At 40.1% G+C, this 21,627-nt stretch overlaps 1 protein-coding gene and 1 long non-coding RNA gene across 19 annotated transcripts in view; one reads left to right on the plus strand and one right to left on the minus strand.

The window, feature by feature from the left end:
* Nucleotides 1–2,686: 2,686 nt before the first annotated feature.
* On the plus strand, nt 2,687–3,267 carry LOC118723530. Its single transcript, XR_004989290.1, has 2 exons — nt 2,687–2,874; nt 3,111–3,267. It is a non-coding gene; the product is annotated as an uncharacterized LOC118723530 (long non-coding RNA).
* A 1,204-nt stretch (nt 3,268–4,471) lies between these two features.
* Nucleotides 4,472–21,627, minus strand: part of CD86 (CD86 molecule) — a 75,124-nt gene continuing 57,968 nt past the window's right edge. For 6 of the 18 annotated variants that reach the window (XM_036445905.1, XM_045583951.1, XM_036445906.2 and 3 more), the window contains 4 exons: nt 18,117–18,162; nt 16,801–16,871; nt 6,300–6,420; nt 4,472–4,768 (listed from right to left, as the gene is read on the minus strand). In XM_036445905.1, coding sequence (XP_036301798.1) covers nt 6,335–6,420; nt 16,801–16,871; nt 18,117–18,162 — 203 coding nt within the window. In that variant the 3' untranslated portion in view covers nt 4,472–4,768; nt 6,300–6,334. Of the gene's footprint in view, nt 4,769–6,299; nt 6,421–15,839; nt 16,872–18,116; nt 18,163–21,627 lie in introns of those variants that run through there. The other 12 variants (XR_004989286.2, XM_036445901.2, XM_036445899.2 and 9 more) reach the window with 12 other exon arrangements.

Here is a 21,627-nt window from a genome sequence, read left to right on the forward strand (position 1 = left end):
GACACGGGGCAGTTCAGAGGGATCCTCCTTTTACCTAGGTATCAGGCTCCCATGAGCAGAGTCCCTGCAGAGCTGAAGCTTCCATTAAACACCCAGGGAATTAGCTAGAAGAGGGGGCCTTGTGCTCAGCGCTCAACTGGGTGGTGAAGCAGATGACAAAATAGAGGAGATGCTTTCTGCAGCTCCATTCGGAAAGTAATAATGTTCTTAGAGCTTCCTGAAGACCACCAGGCATGGATAGGGCTCTGGTCAGGAAAGAGAGCTCAGAATCCTGGTGTGGGGCCTGGGACTGGGCTACTGTCCTGCTGGGGAAAGCCAACGCTATGCAATATTGTGTTGGGCAGGTGGTTGGCAAAGCCTCCCTGGCCAGCCAGAGGTTTCCTTTTAGCGAAGCTTGACTAGGATTGTTCATAAGCATTACCCAGTGCTTTTTATATTCTACTTTAAAAAAAAAATAGAATATTCAAATTGTTCTCTTGCTTTTGTGACTGTGTCCTTCTAGGAAGGTGGACGATAAAGGAGTCCAACAAGGCCCTTGGATCAGGTAAAGGAAGGAAGTCTTTTCCATGCTGGGGCTTAGCTAGGCTCAGCCATCTTGGAATGCCTCTGGGTGAGATCACCAGGCCTCTGAAAGCCTCTGTAGGGCTGCAGAGACCACCTCCACTTTATCTCAGACGTGCAGCCTCTGACCTAGCACTGACTGCCTAGGGGACTGCAGATTAGGCCTGGAGAGAGGCCTGCAGATAGAGAGGTAGGGTCTGATACGTAGCCTCTGTGGCAGCCGTTGATCAGAACTTGCCTCTCTTTCTCTCCCAGCCTGGCCAACAGCAGTGCCTCCATTTCTCTCCAGGCCTCCAGTGGGTCTGCTGATCAGTCTTGCCTTTCTGATCAGGCCAGGTTGATAGGCCCAGAGACACTGACTGGCATAGAAACTGACCAATCAGAACCAAATCTGGGTGAATGTAAGGGGCCAATGGCTGCCTAGGAGGCAGAGCTTTTGATGCTGACTGGCATAGAAAAAGATCAATCAGAACCAAATTGGCTGGTAGAGGAGGGCAGTTGGGGGTGAGATCAGGTTGGCAGGGGGGGCAGTAGGGAGTGAGATCAGGCCAGCAAGGAAGGGCAGTTAGGGCTGATCAGGCAGGCAGAGGCAGTTGGTGGCGATCAGGCAGGCAGGCAGAGGAGTTAGGGACAATTAGGCAGGCTGGCAGGTGAGTGGTTAGGAGCCAGTGGTCCCAGATTGTGAGAGGGATGTCCGACTGTCAGTTTAGGCCTGATCTCTCAGGATTGGTAGAATCAGGGAGTGGGCCTAAACCGGTGGTCAGACATCCCCCAAAGTGTCCCGGATTGGAGTGGGTGCAGGCTGGGCTGAGGGAACCGGCCCTCCACCCCCACCCCCCAATCCTATGCATGAATTTCATGAATGGGACCTCTACTATATTATAAAGATATAATGCCTATCATATTTAGCTTTAAAAAAATGATGAGAGCCCATTATTATTACACATTATACACAAGAAGAAACAGAAGCAGAGTAAGGTTAGAAAAAACCTCTCTATGATCATGCACCTGGTAGAGCAGAGATTTGATTGTAAATGGAAGTCCCTGAACTTGAGGAAGACACCAGGATGTCCTTTCCTGTCATTTTAGGGACTTCTAAGATTCTGAAAGGATCTGATGACTTATTTTCCAGACTACGGTGATAGGGAAAATTTGGATTAATTAGCTGCATATTCTGTCTTCTAATTTTGTCCCAGTCAGGTTTGGTTTTGTGACAAGATTTCTATTGTAACTGTGAGGGCCTTTCTCAAGGTATTGGAGGCATTTCCACACCACTGTTTCAAACAGTACTCAAATGCACTTTTATTTACTTCACTATCTGTTTGTTCATCTGAGCACGGAGTATTTTATCTGGATCAGGTTCATCTGATAATTCCGAAGTGATTTTTCCACCCCTACCTGCTCCAAATCCCTTGCGTTAGGAGTTTTATTTTTCTGTCACCAGTGTGTTGGCTCATTTTTCTCAGAACTTTGTTTCTCAGAGCAAGAATGACTCATACCCATGCTAAGTCAGCAGGATGGCCAGTGAGGGAAATGGAGTCAAACCTGGAGTTTATCTATGTTAGGGATGATGGTTCAGAGAGAAATGCTGTCAGGCAAAGGATGAATTGGTGGCCAAGGCATAAAAAAACAAGCCCAGGGTTCAGACAATTAGAACAAGGGACGGTGAGAGCTGGCCTGGAGGTGAGCCAGGCGCAGTGAAGCTCTAATGCCCATCCTGTCCCACGGCACCTGTTCTTCGTTTTCATCGTATTTACTGCAAGAGAGCACCGAATTTGTGAAAATTCGCTACAGCAACTTTAGGAAACTAATTCAGTGAGTGATCTGGTAACTGTGTCATTTCTATATACTGCAGGGATAAATTCACTTTTCAGTGGAAATTGTCATACATGTTGATGGGTGTTTAATTTGGAAAAAGCTTCTTTGGAAAATAGTTTGACTTTCTCTAGTAACACAGAAGCTAAGCATACCCCATGACCCCATAAACAAACCCTGGTGTACGTATATACCAGGACATGTGTATAAGAATGTGTTAAAAAAAAAAAAAAAAAAAAAGGAACAACCACAGAATTCAAGTGAGTACATTTGAAGACCCAATGGACTTTATTAGATGACTTGTGAATTGGGCAGCAAATAGAAAGGTGCTCTGAGGAGTTGAACAAAATTGGAAGTTTTTATAGACAGAAAAGGGGGGTGTGCAATGGAGCTTTTGCAATATAAAAGAAAGAATTGTTTCAGGCCAGGTCATCTTTTATTTGAGGGGGAAAAGAGTGGCAGGGGTCTCATGAAAATTATCTTACGAGTGCTAATCAGGTTATTTTAAAAAATATATACTTTATTGATTTTTTACAGAGAGAAAGGGAGAGAGATAGAGAGCTAGAAACGTCAATGAGAGAGTATCATCGACCAGCTGCCTCTTGCACACCCCCTACTGGGGATGTGCCCGCAACCAAGGTACATGCCCTTGACCGGAATCGAACTTGGGACCCTTCAGTCCGCAGACCGACGCTCTACCACTGAGCCAAATTAAACCGATTTCGGCTAATCAGGTTATTTTGATTAACTGCTTGAAGTTTACATTCCTAAAAGAGGATCTGGCAATTAGGTCTTGTTTTGCTGTCATGGGGGCAAATGACTCCATTTTGGGCATGTTCTTTCTTTTTTAACAATCCCGCCCTTTTGATCAAATTCAGCCTGAGACATGTGGGAAACAATAAAGGCATTAGAGACACTCTCAGCAACCACTCTCTAGTTCTTGCAGCTTTTGCTGATCCTTTGTGTGGTAATCCTAGGTCATGACATTGTGCTGAATCTTGGAACTCTCACAGGCTATGGCCCCAGGCCCACAACTTTCAAGACTGTCACTTTCTCTTCCCTCTCAGGTCCTAGGGAGGTCATTTGCTGAGTAGTTAGCACCTGTGAACATGCATTTAAACTTCCCGAGGAGAGTTGAACCAGGTACAGCAGGTAGTGTTGGCCACAGCAGACACCTCCTTGCTCAGCAAAAATATAATAGAAGTTTATTCTATTATCAAGAACAACTTTGGCTAGAGAATGTAAGGATTTGGGTGGGGGATGAGGGGTAGCTATTGCTAATACAGATTTCTGCTTCATTTGTATTTATTCCTAAACCAGGGAAGCAAGGACCTGCCGAAGGTCCTTTTGAAATTTAAAATGAAGCCTCCTCGTAAGAATTCTAACTCAACAATGTAAACTCAGAGAAGTTGACCAATGAGGAATCCCAGTTCATTTGTGAAGTTAGGGTAATCTAAGAGGCACTGCCTGCCTGTGTGCTATGGTGGGACTGTGAATAGACTAAATTTTCAGGAATTGCTGCATATACCTGTTCAAACCAGGGGTTAGTTAGATTTTTAATGCATATGAAAAGAGACTCTCCTAGCATGAAACAAAGAGTCATCCTAAATGCCTTGTAACAATGGGTGCTGCTGTGGAGGACTCCTAATGGGTGGAGGAAAATCGTAGCTTGTTAATTATGTATAAATTGGAATCTTTGATAACGATCCAACAATCTGAAAGGTTATCCTCTTAGTAATGGCCTGCGAGATGCATGTTGGTGTTAGCTTTCCAAGCCAATGCTAGAGTAAAGGAAAGTAAAAGAAGGCGGAAATGTTCCAAATTTATTGAAGTGGGAAGTCTTCTTATTTTTATTGTGTTTTTTTTGTTTTGTTTTTTGTTTAAATATAATTTTTATTAATTTCAGAGAGGAAGGGAGAGCAAGAGAGCAATAGAAACATCAACAATGAGAGAGAATCATTGATTGGCTGCCTGCTGCACACCCCCCAATAGGGATCAAGCCCACAACCTGGACATATGCCCTGACCGGGAATCGAACTGGTGACCTCTTGGTTCCTGGGTCCACGCTCAACCGCTGACCTACACCCAGCTGGGAGAAGTGGGAAGTCTTGATCCTTTGATTGAACAGAAGCACTCTAATTGATGTCAGCTCGTTCCCGTCTTAATCAATTTGGTTTGGAGGTCTCCAGTGTCTGTACAGGACCGGATGTCAGGTAGAGCCTGATGCACATCCACAGCTCAGTTTTGTAGCAGGAGCACTTGGAAAGGTACTTTCTAATGGGGCTCGGGGGCTGTCTTCCTCTCATGATGCTTCCGGAATACGAGCACCACGCTCGTCTAGACTGTAACAAACAGGAATCTTTGAATTGGGATCTGGTAAGGCTTCTTTAACCTGTTGACAATAGACTTGTGTTATAAGACATTAAAGACTTACAGGAGCTGGTCATACTAGCATGGACACAAAGGGATCAGCAGATGGTTATATCCCATATCCCTAACTGTTCATGTAATTTACAAACATTGTTTACCCATCTTAACACTCTACTTTTGGAGCACACTGTTACCATGTTATAAGAACACCAGGATGGCAAAAGTCTGGCAATGAGGGGCCATTTTTAGCAGATCAACTTTGAACCACTAGAACCACATTTCTGGCCTTACAGAGACTTGCAAGACAAAGATAGTGTTTCCAGTTCCCTAAGAACTGGATTGCAGCTTGAATAATATCAAAGCAATAACCCATCCACTTATGGTTGGAATGGTTCTTTCCTAGTTTTAACATAGGGGGGAAGGTATTAAAAAACATTCCTACCAGGCTCTGAATGTCAGCTTCCAATATGACCAAATTTGTGATCAAAGTTTATTAATTCCTTTCAAATATCTTATCAGGTTTTAACCAGGACAAATAGTAAATATTTCTGTTTCCTGATGTTTGTTTAAGAGAATATCATGGCAGTTTTCTAGAAAATCTCTCATTTTTAGGGTCCCATCAGTTTTAGGAGGGGCTTCTGCGTGGCCCTCCTTTGAAGGCAGGTGTGAAGGCATTGGAGAATTTGCAAAGAATCTTGAGGACAGTTTCCTCTCCAGTGTGCCAGTTGATTACAATTAAGACATCAATTTCTGGGCCAGTGTTTTGATACCGGAAAGGGTATAACAAGAAGGCCTAAATACCTTTCATAGCTTTAATTTTTTATTGTTAGCATTTTGCAATGAATCTTTCAATGAAAGCACTTTGGAGTAAGAAGGCTTTTTTTTTTTTTTTTTTTTTTTTTTTCTTTAGGTTCTGCATATCAATTAAAGTAGCCATACCATTTCTTTTTGTTTAACTGGCATCCTTTGCTCTCAAATGCATTTCTTAAGTGAACAATTTTGTCTAATTGGAATATTCCCTATAATGACCATTGTTAATACTTTGCCATTTTGCTAAATATCTGCAGTTTTTGGAACTATAGTTGTAAATTTTTTTTGGATATAAAAGATGCCATTTCCCTTAACCTTTATCTGTAGAAAAAAGGACAAACAAATTTGTGCACCTAAACATATCAGCAATAACCAAGAGATATTACTGTGTCCTGGCCAAGAAAAAGCTCTGTGGACACCACTGACAATTCCCATGGAACCATGGATTAGAGAAAGAAATGAACCAGCAAATCACAGGAATGGGACTGTGGACTGATTCCAAACAAATGGAGAATTCCACACCGACAGTTCCCAATATGGAATTTGGGAGCAGAATCAAGGGCTAGGGTTCTCCACAATATTGTCAGCAACCAAGCGATGTTACTGAGTCTTAGCAATTGTGGTCTGAAAGGTTAGGGAGAACCTCTGAGCCAGCTCAAGCTGACCTACCCAGTAAGGGAAAGCCGATTAAACCGGGAGCTTAAATGCAAAAAGAGTGGAGCTCAAAACTGAGAGGAACTTACAGACAGCCCCAGAAATGATGAGAAAGACAGTGAATTCAAAAGGGTTCCTGGATTCCACGCCCATGTTTCTCTTCTCTGACGCCACTGGAAATCTCCTTTGATGGCATCCCTGCCCCCAAATCTGTTATAAAACAAAATTTAACCAAATAAATTTAGAGATCTAATTGGCTTTATTAAGTGATTCATGAATCAGGCAGCACCCCATCTAGCAACCAGAGGGGTGCTCTAAGGAATGGTACAAAGTAGGTCATTAATATTTCTTGAAATATTTAATATTTATTAAATGTAATGTTATATTTTAAATAGTTTTTCTTGAAATTAAAAAATAAATAAATAAAGCAAAAACCTCACACCAGGTAGAAAGGCTATTATTAAAAGACAAGAAATAACAAGTGTCAGTGAGAAAGTGGAGAAAAGGGAACCCTTATGTACTGTTGGCGGAAATGCAGTTTGGTACAGCCAATATGCAAAACAGTATAGGGGTTCCTAAAAGAATTAACAATAGAGCCATCACATGATCCAGCAATTCCACTTCTGAATATCTACACAAAGAGGACTAAAACACTAAATTGAAAACATATATGCACCCTCACGTTTACTGCAGTGTTATGTATAATTGCTAAGACAAGGAAACAACTTAATTGTCCGTCGATGATAAAACCAAGTTTTAAATGAAGATAGGATTAGGGGAGGAGGTTCCCATATGAGTAAGGGCAAGTCTCAGAGAGAGGGCAGCTGTGGGTTATCATTCAACATTCACAGCATCTGGGGAAGAGGTGCATTGGCCAGGTAAGGGGTCCTGGGTGGGCCACCACCAACAACCATTACACACCTTTCCTCCAGTCCATGTGTTTAAGTTTGGATTGATTCTGTTCCTTTAGTATTTGGGGGAGGAAAAAAGAGAGAACAAGGGCCAAAATCCTTAGTCATGGTCATAGCTTCTGGGATAAACTTGTGACCTAAACAGCATCCTCTCAAGGATATTCTGCTGGATCCAACAGAGAAGATACTCTGGACAACATAAGCTGGAGCTGCTTGTGGCCACCTTTCCCGGCTGCATTGAAGGAACTTGCCTATAACAGGAGAGGATATCAGCAGGCAAGAAATCTGAGCCAAAAAATAAATTGAAGAGAGAGAGTGGCCTGAAAATACTGATTTGCACCATCCTGCCCCAATTCAACAAAATGGTTGGTCACTAATCTATTGCTCTATAACTCCTTTATCTTCTCTGTATTCTCAGACAAGCCAAGGCTTTTCCATTCTGTAATGTATCAGTTAGGAACATTTTGTTGTCTAGAACAGAAAGTCTAACTTAAGGAATAAAATCAACTCAAGGAGTAAAAAGGGGTGTGAGGAGAGGAGAGGAGAGGAGAGGAGAGGAGAGGAGAGGAGAGAGAGAGAGAGAGAGAGAGAGAGAGAGAGAGAGAGAGAGAGAGAGAGAGAGAGAGAGAGAGAAAGAAACTGACTTATTGGCTCACATAACTGAAGAGCCCAGGAGTAGATTTGTTTCAGAGGTGGCTGGAGGGGCATGCCTGACCTCATCATGATTCATCTCTTGGATCTGCTTTCTTAGGACTGGCTCCATCTTTGGGTTAAATGTGAATTAGACAATAAGCTGAGTGACAGATATTCTGGTTTCCTCAAATTCTACTTACTCCATTTGACAATAGTTCCATGATTCCTGAATCAAACACCTCTGCCTGGGTTCTCTCTTTCTTTAGGATAAATTATTTCCGAATCCCATCAGTTCTTCCCCATCAGTTCTTTCCTCATGATCACTTATACCAGAGCCTTAGTAAAGGACAATTTGGTTTTACATTGCACCATCCTGCCCCAATACAACAAAATGGTTGCTCACTAATCTGCTGCTCTCATAATTCTTTTATCTTCTTTATGTTCTCATACTATTTTACTTCAGTATGCTTTCTTTTTGGTTCTCCTTCTGCTTCTCAGAGAAAGTTATTAAACTTTCTACAAGATGATGCAGCCTTTTCTCTTCTTCCCAAGATAATACATGTAAACTGTTTAATATAGTTCCTGGCACATGGTGGGCTCAAAAAATAGAGATAAAGATGATGATGATGCAACATCTCTTCTTTAAATAGGTCTGGGAAGATTTGAAAATCACTTCCACTGCTTAATACCTTAATGTAAGATTTTCTTCATATTTCATCAATATTTTCTACTATAAACAAACCATTGCTAGTAAATACTGGATATAAGCAATTACTCTGAGACAATGAAAGTTTTTAAAATTCTCATTGACCTGCCATCTTGTTTCTTTTAGTCTTGCTACAGTACTTTTTTTTTTTCATCCAAGACTACTTAAATTCTGAGAATACTCATAGATGCTAATAATATACATGGCTGGTTTGGACACAGGAACAAATTTATTTTTAATGTTAAAAAAGCAATCCTTTTCTTTCTTTTAAAATTGATAGTCTCAAACTCTGACTCACTAAATGAGTTCAATAAATAAATTTAAAACTAGAGAAAATATTAGTAAATCCTTAAAAAAAACAAAGAGGACTGGTTTGATTATTTGGATCAGCTTTTTAAAAATGAAATAGATGGTGTTTTCCCATCAAGTGGACACAGCTCACTTGTTCTGGCAGAGGTTGTGAGGTCGGAAGCCTGAGGGTGAATACTTGATGTGTACAGTGAAAAAGTGGCAGACAGACTGGTGGAAACAGCATATAACTGGGAGTTTGTGCTACCAGTCAGCAAGGTAACCATACCCTGGCATATTTTAAACTTCACATATATGCTTTGGGCTGCAAATGTGAATTTGAGATGGAAATTTAATTATTTTTTAGTCAGGGATCAGGAAGCAAATAGACCCTGCTTTCCGCTCTGTGTCTCTTAAAAAAAAAATATATATATATATATATATATATATATAATTGATTTTTTTACAGAGAGGAAGCAAGGATAGAGTTAGAAACATTGTTGAGAAAGAATCATCGATCAGCTGCCTCTTGCCCACCCCCTACTGGGGATGTGCTCACAACCAAGGTACATGCCCTTGACCGGAATCGAACCTGGGACCCATCAGTCCGCAGGCGGACGCTCTATCCACTAAGCCAAACCTGTTTCGGCCGCTCTGTGTCTCTTGTCTCTCATATTTGAAATTAACCTCTGCCCCAACTCATGCTGGGTGTGTGATTTGGAAAAGAACCTTTCACTGTAGTGACTAAATCAAAGATTGATGTATAATACTATCTTTAGTCTTCTAGCTATAGCAGATCATATAGCCTTTCCAACATCATATGTTAGGATTTCTTTCCTCATGTCCTGATTGAGTATAGAGAATTCCTGTGGTCCTTCTCTTGTAGAGCAACTCCCTTGAGTTTCCATTTGGATCTGCTTCTGTAGTGGAGTGTACTTGGCCATGCCCCTGGTAAATGAGCCCAGGCACCAAGATCCACTCTGGAAATTCAGGAGGCTTTGCCTAGTTCAGCTTCTTAGAAATGCCATCCTTGTGCCAGCTTCCTAACTGATTCTCCTGCCTCTGATATACACACTCCTCTCCCCAACAAACCATCTTCTGTACGAGTGCCCTCTAAAATGGATGTCTTTCAAAATCTTGGCTAGGGATCCCTGACCCCCACTTTTGATCTCAACCTGACTGCTTAGAATTTTATGTTCTAGTTAGCAAGAACAGAGCTCTTGTGAAATATCAACAGAGAAATAGATATTTTTGGAATGTCTGGAAATAATCTTACAAAGGGGAGAATAAGGAAGGCCTTAGAAAGGTGGCTTTGGCCTCAGACAGTAAAGATGGAAAAGTCCCCGGGGCTGAGATGCTGGAAGGATTCTTCATGTGATGCTGATGTAGCAATGATTGTAGGAGCATTTGTGGCTTTCATCAGAGTGTGCAGGGACTTCTGAGCTGAGAGTCATATGTAAATTCACACCCACCCCTATTACTCCATGATAGCTTCCTGTTCCAATTCTTCCTCTACTAATGCTTCTTCATCACCCCCCAAATCCACTTTAATTACAGGTTTGTTGGTGTTCTTCTCCTCTGCTCTCCTCTCCTCTTATATTTGATTAATTATCATATCTTCTGAGTTGTCTTTGATCTCATGAGGTAGGTATGTTTTAATAAGCCTATTTATACATAAGGAAACTGAGAATCAAGGAGATTAAGAAGTTTGCCTAAGATCACAGGCCAACTAAAACAGTGTCAGGTCTATCTGACCAAAAGTCCATGCTCTGGCTGCATTACACTGTGATGACACCCACTTCCCAGCTCTTCCAGGGAACGGGAAGAAAAGAGGGGCTGAGTAAGGTGGAAAGCACCTTGGTCTGAAGATCGGGAGCCTAAGTTCTGGTCATGGCTCTCTTTGGTGTTTGACGACGACTCTTCTCTTTTCTCTCATTTGCCACACACAGACACACACACACACACACACACACACACACACACACAAACAAAATGGATGCTTTCTACATTTCTTCCATTTCTAATAGACTGTTGGGACAATTAGTGATCTTTTACTCTGCACTCTATATATTTGGCAAACCCATGAGTTCACAGCTTTTAATCTCAGAACAATGATATACAATTAGATTTTGGGAAGAAGCCACTTTGCCATATGCTATGAGTAGCACTGAGCTGGTACCACTGTCAGGCAAGAGACATACTTTCTGAAATAAGTTTGTGAATATTTTAAAAAGGCATCTTTTCAGAAAAAGTACTGGGCACTCTAACCTTTATGTTACACTTGTTTATAAAAATACACTAGAGGCTCGATGCACAAAGAAAGGGCCCTCCTTCCCCAGGCTGCAGGCACCGCCTTTGCTCCGGCCTGGAGCTGCCTTTCCACCCTCCCAAGCTGCCTAGAGGCCTGGAGCCGCTGGGGCGGTGCCAATTGCCTGCATTGTTGCCATGGCAATGTTGCAAGCATCCCGCCCCCAGCTGCTTGTCGCCTGTGTATGCAAATTAACCTGCCATCTGTGTTGGGTTAATTTGTATACTCCTGATTGGCTGGTGAGTGTTGCGAAGGTACGGTCAATTTGCATCTTTCTCTTTTATTAGTGTAGATTATTGTTCTTGTGTGTATACCAATAGGAAATAGTATGATTGGTGCCAGGATCAGGAGGAACACATACAAACACAAACCTCTTCTCTTCTCTCATTTGGTTCCCAAAATGCTGGCAGCCAGACTTCTACCTTCCAGGCAAAATACTACAAAGCTACCAGCCCAACAGAAAAGGCCTTTTAGAGATGGTTTCCTAAAAAAGGCTCACCAGATTCTTTTATAATAAAGCTAAAGTTAATAAGCCAATCCATAGACTCAGATCCTCCAAACAAATTTCTAGTTTCTCACTTTTACTCATGAATAGACAATCAAAGATAATCAGACATCTAATGAGGTATGTATGTTTTATTAAGTCTTATAATCACAAGAAGCCTCCAACATAGTTTCTATAGACCAAGGCAACCAAATAGGAAGGAAAAACTTGGAGGATACAGAGACAATACAGAAAAAATAACACTTAAAAACCTACCAACATCTTCAGAAAGTTAAAAAATTATACAGAAACAATTAAGAATAGGCTCCTTAGAGAAAGAAATATTCAGAGAACAAAAAGGAGCTATTGGAAATGAATATTTGATAGCAGAAATATTTAAAATACAACAGAAAGTTTGGAAGATAAAATTATGGAAATCTTTAAGAAACAGAGCAAAAGACAAAAAGATGGAAGAGGACAGAAAGATAAGAAAATAAGAAGATCAACCTGGAAGAGCCCACACTGAAATCCAATATCCTAGAATGACAGATTAGAGAAATAGAGAGGGAAAAATCAATGAAACAATTCAAGAAATTTCCCTAGAGTAAAGGATGTTTGTTTTCAGATAGAAAGTACCTCATTGCTAGTTTCTCTCTCACTGATGTTTCTAACTCTCTATCTCTCTCCCTTCCTCTCTGTAAAAAAAAAAAAAAAAAAAAAAAAAAAAAAAAAATATATATATATATATAATATATATATATATATATATATATATATATATATATATATATTTCTAACTCCAAATTCTATATCTGAAATAAGTTTGTATATAATTTAAAAATACATCTTTTCATAATAAAAACACTTAAAAAGTCCTGGCACTCTAATCTTTATGTTACACTTGTTTGTTACAAATGGTCAATTAAGTAGGAGAGAAGGATAAAGATATTTTCAGATACACAAAATCTCATTAAATTTACTTCTCACATATTCTTTTTCAAAAAGCTACTAGTGGATATGTACAACTGAAGTGAAGAAGTAAGTCAAGAAAGACAAATATATGAAATGCAGGAAATAGGAAATCCAGTTCAGAATGACTAATCCACCAGACCTAGTGTATAATTTGTTATGATTGGAGCATGTTCAAAATTTTGTGTCTAAGGACAGTACAGGACTTTGTATATGCTTGTATTTTCCCTCCTGGAGTACACTGGTGGCGATGATGAAAGCCAATGGAACCTCACTTTTATTATAAGTTCCATAAGAATGCTGGTATATGGATGAGACTGCAAACAGATACAATAAAGAAGTATGTTTGTAATCTTCTTAACAAGAGCCTTATGTTTATGTTGGCTGTTTAGGTGTAGAATAAAACCAAATCTGACTGAACTATATATATGAAACATGTGGAACACATATAGATAAAATAAATATATGCACATATATGTGTGTATATTTATGTATACATGCACTATATATACTCATAGACTCACATACACACATCATATATATATATATATATATATATATATATATATATATATATATATATATATATATATATATATATGATGTGTGGAAGGATACATAAGAAGCTGGAGATTAAACTTGCTTCTGTGTGGTTAGAAAAAAAAAAGAATGTGAGAGAGATCTTTTCTCCATCTCCTTGTTCCCTTTCTAAATTTTTTATTTTATTATTTAAAGTATTACAATAGTATTACGTATGTCTCCTTTTTCCCCATTGACCTCTCCCTGTCCACGCCCAACCCCCAGCACATGCCATCATCCCACTAGTGTCTGTGTCCATTGGTTATACTTATATGCATGCGTACAAGTCCTTTGGTTGATCTCTTACTCTCCCCCTGCCGCCCCCCCCCCCCCCCCTTGTGCCTTTTGATGTTTTGAACAAAATCCAGGATAAAAGAGAGAGTAGACTGGGGTCAGTTTGGTTTTGATTGTCACTTCTTAGAAATAAGAGCCTGGCTGAGGAAAGAAGGGGTGGGTGCTGAAGCTGGAGGGACCTTGCCTGACCTGGTTATGACCAAATACAGTAGAGGTGGGCAGTGGGTGTTGAGGGAAAGGTCACAGGACAGTAGTCAGGGATGACTCTGTGCTTTCTAGCGTGGGTTAACACGTGAAGGCACTGAGTGGATGAAACTGGCTTCAGAATGGTGGAGGGAGGAGGGTGAATTGCAAAAGAATAAGTGGCAGGAGTATATTTCACTTCCCTCCTGACCAAAAACTCATTTTCACTGCCCACATCATATGCCTTATGAGATGATGATGAATGGTTTCTGGAAAATCAATGGTGGGTTCTTTGCAGCACCATCTTGGGTGACTCAGTTAGTGTATCGAAAGATGTGATGTGTGAGCACTCACCTGCTGTCTCTTCTATGGCCAGAAAACATGGGCTGGGAAATAAAGGGATTCGGGGTGGGTGGGGGTGTTATGCTTTTAAAAAGTTTCCCCAGCTCCGCCACTTACTAAGTTGGAGACCTTGGATAAATTGCTTTGACCACTATGTGCCTAAGTTTCCTTATCAGCAAAATGGGCATCATATTCCAATAATGAAATCACAGGGTCATTATGAGGAACAAGTGGGATAACACATTTAAAGGTTTAGAGGAGTCTCTGCTACAAGGTGAGACTCTTTTAACCTTTCTTGGCTTTCTTTTCCCCAGACTTGGAACACAGAAGATCTAGAAAAGTTAGTATACAAAGGAGGGATGGTTTTTTGTTTTGTTTTGTTCTGTTTTTTTTACCAGATATTAATATTGAATGAAGCATTAATACTTAATGTTCCATTTAATAGTTAAATAAATAGTTTTGAGATTCTATATTAGTTTCCTGGGATTTGTTGGTGAAGAAGTTAAATCACATCCCTGCTCTCAGAGAGCCTAGATAGTTTTTCCCCAGAATTTCCCTACATTTATTTATTTATTTTTAATTGAGATATAATCGACATATAATGTATTAGTTTTAGGTTTACAACATAATGACTTGATATATTTACATACTGTGAAATGGTTACCACTATAAGTTTAATTAACATCTATCACCATACATGGTTACAAATTATTTTTTCTTCTGATGAGAATTTTTCAGATCTACTCTCTTAGCAACTTTCAAACATAGAGTACAGTTATATGAATTTATTTTATAATAGTGTATTTTTTAGAAATACTTTTACATTAGCCTTTGTTTAGTGTATATATAAGCACATAATTTTAAAATTATACAGTATGAAAGTTTATAAACTGAAAAGCAAGTATCCCTTTTTTCACTCTAAATTTTCCAGTTGCCTTCAGAAACAACCTGTCTTAACTAATTTTTATGTCTTATTACTGAGATTAACATATAGAATTATATTCATGCCTCTTTCTCATACAATGGTTAGGGGAAAGGGAAGAGGAGGAGGTTTGGGGTGAGTCAGAGGCTTCTAGCTAGGGTGACTGGAGAATGGAGCTACCACAGAGATGTCAAGAGGAAAGAAGTATAGGGCAGAGCATCAGACTACAAGGGTTGAGTAATACTCCGGAAGCCAAACATAAATTTTTACATCAGTTTAATGAAAATTTACTGAGAGCTGCTCTGTACAAAACTCTAAACAAGATGCTGAGAATCTAAAGAAGGCAGGAGCAGGGTAGAGCACACAAATGACAATTTCATAAGGACAAGCACGGTTAGCATAGCTGTCTATAACCCTCTAGGGTCTACAGAACCATTTCTATAGCATGGGCCTCCCATAGTCCTCTTCAGGTTCGAACTGAAGCTGCTCCATCCTTTACTGATGTTGCTTTAGAGCCAGGTTCTCTCAACTTATTCCTACTGGGTTGGTATATTTTTCTCTTGCACCCAGTTTACTTATTGTTGAAAATGATGCTCATAGTCCTCAGACACAAGTTCACCAGCATTGCTCTGGGCTAGCCAATATGTTCTTAAGGCATCTGTGGGCTAAGTCAACTTCCGGATGATTTGCATGCTGGTCAAACTAATTTTATTCCAGCTCTTTGTCTCTCCGCCATTAGTTGGAAACGTTTCAAGTCTCCTTCCATTTACCCCATGATCAAGATGATAGCTCTCTACCCCAAGCTCTGCTTTCAGTCAGGTAAAACATCACAACCACGTGGTATCATCAAAACCCTCCACTGATCACCCAGAAAACTACTGTCTGTCTTAAGTCCATTTGGACAAACTGTTCATCTGTTGCTTGTTCCCAAGGCTTGTTGAAGGACTGGATAGACGAACATTCATGTGCATCTCTGTTGGTCAAGATCTTCTCCCACCCCCCCCCCTCTCTTTTGAGTATTGTGATCTCTCTGTTGGCTTTTGCACGGTTGCCTAGGCCACAATCTCAGTCAGTATTTTCTAGAAGAGAAGTAGGGTTCATGAAGCATGGCACTGTCCTGCTTTATCCAGCGTTCTCTCCTAAGGCTTATCAATAGCTTGTAGGGCACATAGGTCTTCCTTGGTGTTAGCAACAGCCCATTTAGAAATGACTCCAGGATCCATGGTGCTGCCATCTCCGACTCACTTAGTCTCCCAAATTTTGAGTTTGTCTGCTTTCCTTACTGATCATCAGAGAAGAACAACAACTCCTTGGCAAAGGGTGGACATTTCTCAAGGCATCATAATTACTACATTAGTAGAGTACTTTTTTTATATTTCAAAATGTTAATATTAACACTTCGAAGACATAAAATATATAGCTCCCTCTCAGACTGAGAAGGTAGGTGTTCAGTCATAAGTATACAAGATAGCTTGTGGCATTACCTTAGAATTCAGAGTAGATAAAAGTCACTATTCTAGGAAGTGGGAGTTCTACAGAAAGCACAGTTTGTAAAATTAAGAAAAGAGACCAACTCTGACACAGAAGGCATTAGTCCTAAACATTAGGATCCAATCCGTGTGCTCTGAAAAGAAGCAGATAAAATCTGCTCCTGGCATAGGGAGCAGAACTGGCATTATAAGGAGGCTATTTCATTTAGAGGGAGGCCTAGAGCCTCCACTATTATTAATGGTAATATTTTCTAAACTGGGAAGGTTTAGAGAGACAAAAAAAAAAAAGTCACCCCAAAACTTGTAAAGGAAAGCATATGTATCATAGAATTTGTACACTTGAGACCCACATAATCTTAACCAATGTAATTCCAATACATTTAATTTAAAAAGGGAAAAAGAAAGAGGAACAACCCACATATTTAAAAAATAGTCAAATGGACATTACTCTTTAATTAAAAATGTGCAGCACTTTTGTCACCTGGGTCTGTCTTTGAAATGTTGACAACACACTGGGCTTCATTAGATCTTTCAGGTGTACGGTTTTCTACTCTGGAGAAACAGAAAAAAAGAATTTGGTCAGATTTCACAGTGGAGCCATTTCCTTTTCTAGATTTCAATGAGAAGGCCAAATATAGGGGGCATTGCAATAACAACGAGGAAGAACAAACTATTGAAGAGAGATGTGACGTGTCACCCACACTTTTCTCAGTAGCTACCCTATATTTTTGTCTGGGCCTGCCCCTGCCCTAGCCTGAGTCCCTGCCACCTTCCCTCTATAGGCTCCTCTGGACCATTTCTGAACTAAGTCTGACAGGGAAGGCAAGATCTCAGGACTCTGGCTCACCATCCAGGATCCCTAGACTCACAGTGGCTGGAATATGTGCCCTTGGGTCCTAGCTGTGTCTCTGTGACCAGGCTCTTCACTGAGGTTTGCTTTGAGCCCACAGACATGCAGCCAGAGTCTTGATATTCTTTTTTTTCTTTTTCTTTTTTAATATTCTTGACAAGCTCAGTTCCTCAGGAGGGATGGAGGTATGGGCAATCCAATTATATCATGTTGTGAAAGGACTGATCACCAGGAATCTTCATGCATTCCTTCATGTACTCATTCAAGTTTTCAACAAATACTTATTAAGCACCTACTATATGCCAGGCACTATGCTGGTTGCTAGCAGCACAATGATTAGTTTAACTAATATGAATCCTGCATTCGACAGAGTCTAGATGAGTTCAATTTTTAGAGTTTAATAATAGTAAATAATGTTTCCTTATAAAGAAAAGGGATAGGTATCCACATGACACTATAATGGGCTGGCATAATCTAGTTTGGGATGGGTTTTTAAGAAAGTGCTGTTTGAATCAAGATCTGAAGAGTGAGATGAAGAAGAGGCAGAAGAATATTCCAAGCAGAAGGCACAGCAGATTCAAAGACACAGAAGCTAAATGGAACATATTATCATTCCTCATTTATTCAGGTATTCGTTCCACACATGTAGGAAATCCACTAGTACTGTGGTTACCGTGGTGAATAAAATGCAGCCCATGCTCCCCGCATCAGGCCCCTTTGGTATTGATTGCTTACTTGGCCATGACTGAGCATTGTGCATTGGACTCCCTGCCATCCATTGACATCTAGGACATTTTCCTCCTGGTCCTATTGGTTTCGCTTTCCTTTCCCTCTCCATTAGTTCATGTTTGTTGCGGTCTCAACATGCCTCAGACATAAGTCTATTCAAGTTATAGACCCTCTGGGAATCAGACCTCTTTCAACAATGTTGTAGGGTCTGGGCTCACCTTTCATTGGCTTGTTCACTTTCTTCCCCTTCTGCTCTGATGACTTCTGAAAGAGAGCAAAACAATCTCAGAAAATGAATTGCCCATTCATTTCCCTAAAAAAGGGAAAGTTTGAAGGGACTCCAAAGTCCTAGGACTCAGAGAAAAGTCCTTGTAGTCTTAAGTGTGAAATAATTGATGCAATTTCAGGGGGCCTGAGAAGGAGCTCCTTGCATCCAAAAAGTAAATGCCTTTACTTGCCCACTGTGCCTTCAGTTCTAATGTTGGAAATAGGATTTTCACTTACAAATCTAGTCTTTGCTAAAATAAAAATACTAGTGGGAGCGGGGAACACATTTAGTTTTAGCAATCATTTAGTGATCAGACAAGAATTTCTAATCCTTTTCTGAAAATAAGACTTGGGAGGAAAAGGAAATCTTGAAGATGTTGATGCTGAAGTGGATTAGCCAGCTGATACTACCAACTACACAATATTGCATGGATAGACCCACCTGAGAAATCTCCAGCTGGCTAGATCTCCCAAAGCGTGAGTTGCTACTGGAATAGACTTACTTCTGATGCAACTTGGGGTGTAAAGTCCTCTAGGTTGTGACAGTGCTATTGTCCCACTTGGAGCCTTACAGCAGGGGTTGTTAACCTGGGTGACCACAGAGGAACTTAGGGACCAGGGCGATTTTCTCAACAGCTCCCCTGATGGTTTTGAATACTTTCTATCATGGGCAGTTCATGCAAACACAGGAGCGCACGCTCGTGAGTGAGTGTGTGTGTGTGTGTGTGTGTGTGTGTGTGTGTGTGTGTGTATGTCTGTGAATGCACATGTGTGTGTTAAAAAATAACCAGCTTTATTGAGGTACTAGAAGCCTGGTGTATGAGATTCATGCACTGGAGAGGGTGTCCATCAGCTGGGCCTGCACACTCTCACAGTCCTGGATGCCTCAGGGGATAGGGCCTAAGCCAGCAGTCAGACATCTCTCCTGTAGTCTGGGGCTCTTGCAGTCTGGGACCCCTCGCTCCTCACCACCTGCCTGCAGTGGAGGTGGGAGAGGTTCCTACCACTGCCACTATGCTCACCACTTGTGAGCCCGGCTTCTGGCTGAGTGCGGTGTGCCCCCTTTGGGGGCGCACTGACCACCAGGGATCAGCTCCTGTGTTGAGCATCTGCCCCCTGTGGTCAGTGCACATCATAGTGACCAGTCTTTCCACCATTTGGTTGATTTGCATAATAGCCGTTTATTATATAGGAAGATTAATATACAAAACCCAGTCATTTTTCATATAGATTTTGGTGAGTTTAACAAATGTATGCAGTCATATAATTACCACCATAACCAAGATATAGAACATTTATATAAGCCTTCAAAATTCCCTGCTGCCCCTTTCCCCCACCCTATTCCCTGGTAACCACTGATCTGTTTAATGTTACAAGAGTTTTGCTTAATTTCATGTAAGTAAGATCATATAATGTGTAGTGTTTTAGTGTCTGGAGTCCTTCATTTAGCATAGATAATGCTTTTGAAATTCATCTTAGTTGTGGCATGTTGCCATTACTATACCACTATTAGTTTATTCATTCACCAATTGATAAAAATTCGGGATGCCATGTTTTTAGTACCATAGGCTGCTGTAAACATCTGTGCAGATATGGTTTTTATTTCTCACTAGAGGCCTGGTGCATGAAATCTGTACACTTTGGAGGGATGATCTCCTCAACCCAGCCTGCACCCCATCACAGTCCCGGACTCCTCATGGGATGTCTGACTGTTGGCTTAGGCCTGATCCCTCTGGATTATTTCTCTCGCAATCCAGGATCCCTCTCTCCTTATGCTTGGCCCACTGCTCCTTAGCTCTGCTGTGAAGGTGGAAGAGGCTACCACCACTGCCCTGCACTCACCAGCCATGAGCCTAGCTTCTGGCTGAGCTATCACTCCCCCTGTGGGAGCTCACTGACCACCAAGGAGCAGCTCCTGCATTGAGCATCTGCCCCTGGTGGTCAGTACGCATCAAAGCAACTGGTTGTTTCAGTCATTCCGCAGTAACAGTCACTTAGACTTTTATTATATAGATGGGTAAATACCTAGAATTGCAGGACTGTGCGTCAGGATTTCAGTTGTTTCACATCCTCTTCAAAACTTGGTATTGATTAATCTTTTTAATCTTTGTCATGTAGTGGGTGTGTAATGGTATCTTGTTATGCCTTTAACGTGTATATCCCTAATGATTAATGGTGTTGTGACTGTGTGACTATGTTTATTGGTCATTTATATTCTTTCTTCTGTTAAACATCTGTTCAAGTCTTTTGCTCCTTGCCTTTTAAGTGGATTTTTTTTTCTTATCACCTAGTAGTAATACATAATCATATATTCTGGATATAAGCCCTTTACCAGATACACATTTTTGCAATATTTTCTACCAGTCTGTGGCTTGACTTTTCATTTTCTTAATAAAGTCAAAGGATAAAGTTGTTAATTTTCATGAATTTCAGTTTATCAATTTGTGTTTATTGTGTTTCTCTAAGATTTGGCTAAGGTAAGGTCACAAAGATTTCTTCTTGTTTTCTTTCCAAAGTCTTTTAATTTTAGCTCTTATATTTAGATACATAATTCACTTCAAGTTATTTTTGTGTGTGCCTAGGTTCATATTTTTCCATGTGGATATCTAATTGCCTAATACCATCTGTTGAAAAACTATCCTTTTTGCATGAAATCATTTTCACACATTTGTCAAATCAGTTGACCATGTGAATTTATTTTTGGACTTTCCATTTTGGTCCATTGACTGATGTGTCTGTACTTTCAGCAATATCATGCTGCCTTGATTATTATCACTGTATAGTAAACCTTAAAATTAGGTAGTATAAGTCCTCTGTTTCCTTATTTTTCAGAATTCTTTTAGCAATTATAAGTCTTTTGCATTTCCATATGACATTTAGAATCAGGTTTTGAGTTTCCACTAAATAGCTTGCAAGGACTTTGATTGGTATTGCATTAAAACCATAAATCAATTTGGGGAGAATTGGTATCTTAAAATCTAGTCTTTTGATCCATAAACTTGGCATATTTCTCCATTTACTTGGGTAATTAAAATTTTTGTGGGTTATAATTTTTTTTTAGTTTTTAGTATACAGGTCTTGAATTTGTTCTTAAAATTTTATTCCCAAACCTTTAATATTATTTGATGTCACTGTAAATGGCATTTAAATTTTGTCCAGTGTCTAATTGTTTTTTGTAAAAAAACATACAATTTATTTTGTGTGTTGACTATATATCGTGTGACTTTGCTACATTCAATTAGTTCTAATAGCTCTTAATGGATTCCTTAGGCTTTTCTATAAACATGAGCATGTTATCTGCAAAAAAGAGAGCTTTGCTTCTTCCTTTCCAACTATGTATGTCTTTGTTTCTTTTTCTAGACTTGTTGCACTGGCTAGGACCTCCAGTACAATGTTGAGCAAAAATCGTGAGAGTGAACATTTTGCTTTATTCTTGATCTTAGGGACAAAGCAATCAGTCTT

This window comes from Pipistrellus kuhlii, unplaced genomic scaffold, assembly GCF_014108245.1.
Source record: "Pipistrellus kuhlii isolate mPipKuh1 unplaced genomic scaffold, mPipKuh1.p scaffold_m20_p_2, whole genome shotgun sequence".
In the NCBI taxonomy this organism is placed as follows: Eukaryota; Metazoa; Chordata; class Mammalia; order Chiroptera; family Vespertilionidae; genus Pipistrellus; species Pipistrellus kuhlii.